Source organism: Osmerus mordax, chromosome 8 (genome assembly GCF_038355195.1).
Source record: "Osmerus mordax isolate fOsmMor3 chromosome 8, fOsmMor3.pri, whole genome shotgun sequence".
Lineage (NCBI taxonomy): Eukaryota > Metazoa > Chordata > Actinopteri > Osmeriformes > Osmeridae > Osmerus > Osmerus mordax.
The window spans coordinates 15,772,654-15,780,732 of NC_090057.1; the positions used below are offsets into that span (position 1 = coordinate 15,772,654).

The following is an 8,079-nucleotide window of genomic DNA, read 5'->3' on the forward strand; positions in this document are numbered from 1 at the left end:
CAAATGCACTTATATTTAAACCCCCTTCTATTTTTCTTAAACTGCTTACTATTGGTCTATCATAAAAGGGCGGGAACATGATACAATTTACCACAGTGACAGGGGGGAGGGGCACAAGTGAGTGACAGGGGATATGATCTTATTGGGTATTAATCAGAGTAAACAAACCAATTATATCCAGCTAAGCACCCTCCCCCCCAGCAACACACACAAACACCCCAGCAACACATTGTAACTCATACAAAGATTAAGCCAATCAATTGTTACTGTCCACCCCTCCCCCCCTGTCAGTGAGGAGTTACTAGTTCAAATCTAATAATTTATTACTGACAGACGACAAGCAAGACAACATGAGCTGCAGCAAAGAGACAAAGAGTGAAGGTAGTATGGTGTTCAGGGAATGTGAGAGATTAGGTGTAGAGTTGCATAATTTATCAGGAGAGAAAGATAAGATCGATATCAAGTTGTTGACCAATAGGGTCTTGTTTGAGATTCACAGGTTTGTATCTTTGATGGATGTAGGTACAGTGATTCAAAGTGTAGTTGACATTTTGTGTTACAACTTTGTTTTAAATGTAGATGATCGGTCCGTGTACCTTGTGGCCATTGGTTTTTCTATTTTGCAACCCGTGTTGACAAACGCAAAATAGGGCCGTAATATCGTTTTGTCATTTTAGTAAGTCGAACAGACATTTAAGTATAACGGCTTGTTTTTGGTTGATTCGTTTTTTTTGGAATAACGGAATAACCATATAACACAAATGGTATTACGAGCCATTTACTCGTTTGTTTGATTATTCCATATCCTTTATGCTGGTATCTGCAAAAGATGAAAAATAGCCTCGTAATATCGTTTTGCCCATTTTGGATGTCAGAACCAGATTATGGGGAAAGGCTTAGTTTCCGTTGTTTTGTTTCATTTTGGAATTACGGAATATCCATATAACACAAACGGTACAACGAGCCATTTACTCGTTTGTTTGATTATTCCATATCCTTTATGCTGGTATCTGCAAAAGATGAAAAATAGCCTCGTAATATCGTTTTGCCCATTTTGGATGTCAGAACCAGACGATGGGGAAAGGCTTAGTTTCCGTTGTTTTCTTTCATTTTGGAATTACGGAATATCCATATAACACAAACGGTACAACGAGCCATTTACTCATTTGTTTGATTATTGCATATCCTTTATGCTGGTATCTGCAAAAAATAAAAAATAGCCTCGTAATATCATTTTGTCCATTTTGGATGTCAGAACCAGACGATGGGGAAAGGCTTGGTTTCCGTTGTTTTGTTTCATTTTGGAATTACGGAATAACCATATAACACAAACGGTATAACGAGCCATTTACTCATTTGTTTGATTATTCCATATCCTTTATGCTGGTATCTGCAAAAAATGAAAAATAGACTCGTAATATCGTTTTGTCCATTTCGTATGTCAGAACCAGATTATGGGGAAAGGTTTGGTTTCCGTTGTTTTGTTTCATTTTGGAATTACGGAATAACCATATAACACAAACGGTATAACGAGCCATTTACTCGTTTATTTGATCGGCCGTATTATGCATACTGACACTAGTGAAAGAGAGGGGGGGGGGGGAGATGTGCAACGATTGGGGGTGTTATTACTTCCAAACACCAGAGGGCAGCAACGGGTAGCTTTTCTTTTATTTTAAACCTGTGATGTGTAGCGTACAGTAGCCTACTATCTTGACGACATAGCAGCAGGTTCTTAAGGAGAAAACACACACACCAAGCTGGATGCACATGGTGACCGAGTGTGCTAGTTGCAACTTTGTTCATAAATCTTTGATTAACCCGAAATTCTTTAATATATATTAGAAACATTACAAGACGGGGCTCACACCCGTGCAAGAAACCCTCCCCAACCCTCCCTCCCCCCACCTAAATTACTGCTTTCAGGTCTGTTGTACGTTTTAATGAAGTGTATTGAGGTCATGATGAGCAAGTTGAGGTCATGTGGGCTATCTTTGCAATTTACATAGACACACAACTGGCAGAGGCACTGCTGTGGATACTTAAGTGCTGATCATATTCTATGTCCAAATTCAACTTCTTCAAAGTCCAAAAACAGCATGGAGCAGCAACGAGATATATACTACATTTGTAAATATCCTTTGACTCCAATTGGGCCTTTGATGCAATGCCATCTAAAATTTCCAGCTGATTCTACACTATTTTTGGGGACTTTCCATACCAGTACCGTGTGCCCAGTTCCTCTATTCTGTCCTACTACATGTGTTTTACAACACCAGTTACAGTCAGCCCTGGGTCATAGTCCTTCACCACTGCATGATACCATTAATTCTTCACATATCACACCCATCAAGTCAAAGTTCACAATTTCTGAAACCTGACACTCAAACACCAGAACCACACCTCAAATCTGCAAAACCATACGCACATTTTGGGCCTTTGACTCAGTTTTCAATTTCATAAAACACTTTGCAAAACAAAACACACAATTCTCCAGGTAACACACACAATTATAACGGGAAGCATCTTGATTTCCTTTTTAAAACACAACCAATCAAAATGCCACACTAATTCATCAGTGCCTTACACTAACTCCTCACGTGCAAACACCCATTGCTTTACTCAACACCAACCAATCATGGCTTTAGAATAGGCCTATACATAGCCTAATTTGAGTCAATTTACAGTGGTGGGTATAATTTGAAACTTTACTGTAGAAAAGATAACAGGTATGTATGTAACAATCTACTGTAATATACACATATTCTAATGTACACACAATAGCCGTTTCAGCACAACACACGGTATACTATACACAAACATATATTTTAGCACCAATGTATTGCAGTGCACTGCATGATTGGTCACAGTCTGGTGGATTGCTGTATCATACCGTGCAACAGTACAGTGACTGTAAGAAGACATTCTGACAATATTGTAGAAAATAGTATATATTACTGTATGCTACAGTTCATGGCACACACAGACACACCATTCCGTAATCACCTTTTTCATAGTTAGGTTTGGTTTCTGTCCTACTACACTCTTTCTTTTGTACTGTGTAATACTGTCTTCACAACCACAAATGCTTATAGTAAAAAAATAAGTTTGGTTTCAATCTTGTTTTCGTCTTTACCATGAATTTCTCATCATCTCTGCCATTTACTTTCAATTTTGTACAGAAATGTACAAAGGAGCGCATGAAAGAAGAGCTTTAGGTTTTGAATAACTGTGTGTATATGATATATCCAAAAATGTAATATAATGGCAAAATTGTTTGCAACATGAGACAAATGTGTGCTTTTGAGACAGGTTTGTGATATTTTAGAGATTTTATCACATGTTTGTGATAGAGAGAGAGAGAGAGAGAGAGAGAGAGCACTTTTGAGTTTTTCAGCAAACTGAAAATCATGCCTACACACTTCACAGTCCTCTGAATGCTAACGGATCTCGCGAGATCCTGCCTCCTGCCCTTCAGGTATTGAAAAGAAAGCGCTAATTCAAGCCGGCTCTAACACAGACATGGCTCTTCTTCCTCACGCTGATTTGATATCGCAGATGCGACAAGAAAAGTGTAGCTATGCTGATATTGCTAACAATATCACAGCACAGTTCGGTGTGGAAAGAGGTGTTTCTGCCCGCAGTGTCAGAAGGTTTTGTGCCGAAAATGTTGTGCCGAAACGGAATGCTTTGACCACACAGCAATTACAGGTGGAAGTGGCTAGCGCTATAAATGAGGTAACGTTAAATACAGTAGGCTAGATGGGAAAATAATATACTTGGCTATCAAATTCTAAAGTCAGGGGCAGATCGCGACTTGTAGGCCTACGTCTGTTTTAGGCAGCACTGTAAAGTATGCTTTGTTGACGCCACTGATCAGGTGCCATCCCGTCTTCATTAGGTCTAGAAATTCTATAAATTCAGTTCTATAAATTTGCGGAATTAAACGGGATTAGAGGGAACGTGTTGTTATCTCTAGTAGTAAGAATAGGCCTACATCAGAAAAAATCTGACGATGGAATAGCAACATGAAGAGTGGTTACTGCTTTGCAACAAAATGTCCTGAAACCCACCTTACCAAAGTGCCATCATAGGGGACGAATTGTGTCACACATAGAGGCTTTATTACCTCTTACCCTCTAGGCCCAGTGCATCCCGCTGTAGACCTATAGACTCCAGTGTGGCTTCACCGCAGGAAATTGGGCCTTGATAAAGCTATATGGTATACAGTATGAGGCCGATATCATTCTATCGAAATTTCTATCGCCAATATCTTTCAGGCTTTACATAATTGGTCCAAATAGTAATTTCACTCTTTTCAATCCTTTTGATAACCCACATACATCTTCCTGTTATCTTTGGGGTCAATTTGACCCCAAGGACGAAAGATGTTAGTAAATTTGAGGATAACAGGAGGGTTAAGCAATTTTTAGATTCTCTATAGTCTTATTTTGAGGTATTTTAGTCATGCCAACTGACGTTGTGTCTTTGGGCAAGGCACTTCACCCTACTTGCCTCGGGGGAATGTCCCTGTACTTACTGTAAGTCGCTCTGGATAAGAGCGTCTGCTAAATGACTAAATGTAATGTAAATGTATTTTATAAGTTTGCAGAATACATTTTAACTAATTTGTTGATAGTCTGCTGTAGCCTATGGGAAATAATTTACCTTTGACCATCCTCTGTTTAGGCAGGACCAACATATGGCCGCAAGATGCTTACAGGCTACCTTGCCGCTAAAGGAGTACATGCTGCAGAGCGTCGTGTTGGCAGTATACTGGAAAATCTTTGCCAACCATACAATGCTGAGCGATATAATGTAAGTTACTACCACTGTTTTCAACTGTTTCCCTAGTTTCTTTAAGTTAATAAATCAGTCCTTACACAAATATAAGATATCATGACTTATCATCAGTTTATGTGTGTTGTTAAGAATATAATGAGAGTCAACAATATATCTGCTTTTGTATGTGTCCTTTAAGGGAGCACGTAACTTGAATCCCTCACCCTACTATGCTAAGTATATGGGCCATAAGCTCCATATTGACCAAAATGAGAAACTGGTCATGTTTGGTGTGACACATGTGTTGGCCATTGATGGATTCAGCAGCATGATTGTGGCACATTCCACTATGCCAGTCAAGAACAACGTCATAATATATGACCAAGTTTTCAGGTAGGCCTTTGTTTTGCTGGCTTAGTATTAGTCCTGGTCCTGGTTTCCTGACGATGTTCAAAAGAGCATCTTTACGAGCATCTTCATTTGGGTCTTACCCTACATGCTCCCTACATCTAACAAGTGCTGAAACTGGCTCATTCAGGCATTAAGCACATCATGAATTGAATGTCTTCATGTTTGCCTGCATAGTACAAAGATACAGCTTTTACAAATTAAATTACTGCCCCATTGGTATACTTTAGGGAAACACCTCTGATAACCAATATGGAAGTCAGGTGCAGTGTAATGTTCATACTTTAAAGACATTTTTTGTGGTGTAATTATCCATTTTATAAATATTTGATTTTGGGATTATGATTGTGTGGATACATTTCAGGTCTGCTGTAATGAAATATGGGATGTGGGACCAGGTCAGAGTCGATCACGGAAAGGAATTTTACCTGACCTTGTTCATGCAAGAAATGTTACAAGAACACAGACATGATCGAGAGGCGGCTCCTTATTGTCAAACCCAATCCACAAGAGTAAGAACTGCAGACATTTTTTTTAAAATAAGTTTTAATATGTCATAATTTTGTACATTTGCAGCTTAGTGAAACTGTAATACACCACAGAGTTTACACCATGCATGTCCAGCCATATACTATTTGCATGCGTGTGAATTTATGCTGGCATGACTGTTGTTTTTCTAGCAAAGTGTTGTCATTGTCATTTATTCAGAACCATACAGTTGAAAGAATGTGGCCAGAGGTGAATAACAGGGTGAACTACCCACTGAAGACTGCTCTGGTGGGGATGACAAATGCAGAGATATTGGACATGGAGGACAGCATATCCAAATACTGCGTGTCGAAACTCACTTGCCAACTAGCACAGATTGGTATCACAAGGATAGTTGCATCATGGAATGCACACCGGATTCCAAGTAAGGAGAAGTACGCACAGCATATTCTTACACAACAACAAAAAATGACATTATTTTTGTCACAGTGGGTGCCACAGAATCATGCTAATGCAATTTTCTCTCTATTGGGAGGAATATTTTAATTCAGCTTTTCTACTTTACAATTTCCCTTGAAATGTTACCCTCTCTACTTTATTTTGCGTTTAACACCATTTCCGAGTATTGTCTAAAAGTATGCACCGTCTTGGTAGGTACTAGGTACTACTAGAAATGTGTAATATTTGTAATTGTGTTTAATTGCAGGAAAGGGGATACCAAGTGTACTATCCAGAGGTGGTTGCCAAGCTATCGCTCCAGTCAACCAGCTACTCGATGCCTCTGCAGCGGCTGACCTCTACCAGCAGCACCTAGGATCACTGACTCGGGAGTCTACCTTTGGTGCTGATCCTTTCCCATCTGCAGACGTGAGGTCAAGACCTGAAATGGATTTCAATGATCAGTTCCCAGATATGGAAGCACTTTTTGAAGCAACCGTACACCGGAACTACAGGCATTTTCAAGAAGCTGTTATGTGTCTGATTGATGTAACTAAGAGATATGTTGAACACTAGTAAACCTTTACTGGTGTCTTAAAATTGCATCATGTTGTTCACTCATTTGTATGTCCAACATGTGATTACACGTGTAATACACCTCTATTGACTGAGTCATGTGAGTCTTGAAATAAAAAGTGTTCAAGTAACATTTTGTTGTTCTAACCTGGATCATAAAATGCATTCTTCAGAGAAAATTGTATCCTAACACTGATGGTATTCTTTTCGAATAGGCCTACTCTGCTTATTGTTGTGATATGTCTGGACTGTTGGGGCCTGGGTGGAGCTGGACCTAGTTAACTGCAGCTTGCAGTGGCAAATTATAAAACGATAAGAGCGTCTGCTAAATGATTAAAATGTAAATGTAAAACGTTTGCCTAAAATTTTGAGTGGATTTTGAGAGTTTATCAGTCCAATTAAAGACAAAGATGATTGAAGACTGATTGTCTCGCCTGGGGGGGATTTGGGAGAGGTAAGATAGGAGAGAGGGAGAGAGGAAGAACTGTGGGTCGCAAAGAAAAGAGGTCGATTGCGGCCATCGCTTTTGACGACTGGATTGTGTGGGATGAGACGATACAAGATGGGACGTGAGCGGAAGCCAGATGTAAGTGGTGCCACGCGGAGCCGTAGAAGAGCGGCAGACTGTGAATGGCAAAGACTGTCATCGCTATAGCCTACGGACTACGTGGACTTGAGTACTGCCGTACTTCATCGGGACACTCCTAACTCACGCCTCACTTGCCGCCCTCACTCATCCTCTTCAGTTAAGTGGTCAACACATGCTCATTGCCCCCCACTGTTGGTAGAGAAACCACGCAAGCGAGGAGCAGAATATTGACTGGGCTATGATCACTGGGGTTGGTGTCCGGTCGGTAAACAAATGTGGTCTATTTTAATAAGGTGTTGGGCTGGACGGTTATGGCTTGGGACTTTACTGACAGCACTAAGCTGCCTTTCGTACTTTAATAAATATATATTTATTGCAATTTGGAGTCAGCATTGCTCTATTCGAATCTCCCCCATCTTGTACTGTAGGCCCACGGTCCTCTACAATAGGCCTACATAGACCCACATACCCCAGAACATGGAAAACCGTTTTAATGACTATTATATAATTAAGGACCAAAGGAAAGTGTAGCCTATTTATGTTGTTGTTTCAACAATAAGCTATTATTGCTTTATTATCAACAGTTTCTTACTGTATAAGCGACAGAGGCCTACAGTACGTTACTGTAGACGTTGTTTTATTTACAGTATTATTACTTTATTCTCAAAAATCCGTAGGCTATAGCCTAAGTAGGCCTACTGTACATTTTCAATGAATTCTGGGAAAATATTAAATAGGATAACCTAATGATAACTGACCGCAAAAAAACAACCAAGAGGCTTCCTTCAAATGAAAGA

General features: G+C 39.7%; 1 protein-coding gene across 1 annotated transcript; it reads left to right on the plus strand.

Annotated features, from left to right (window-relative positions):
- Positions 1 to 3,558: 3,558 nt before the first annotated feature.
- Positions 3,559 to 6,956, plus strand: LOC136948143 (uncharacterized). Its single transcript, XM_067242464.1, has 6 exons — positions 3,559 to 3,738; positions 4,690 to 4,818; positions 4,982 to 5,175; positions 5,555 to 5,702; positions 5,899 to 6,103; positions 6,386 to 6,956. Exons 1-6 carry the CDS (start codon positions 3,559 to 3,561, stop codon positions 6,691 to 6,693), a joined length of 1,164 nt encoding a protein of 387 aa, XP_067098565.1. The 3' UTR covers positions 6,694 to 6,956.
- Positions 6,957 to 8,079: the final 1,123 nt, after the last annotated feature.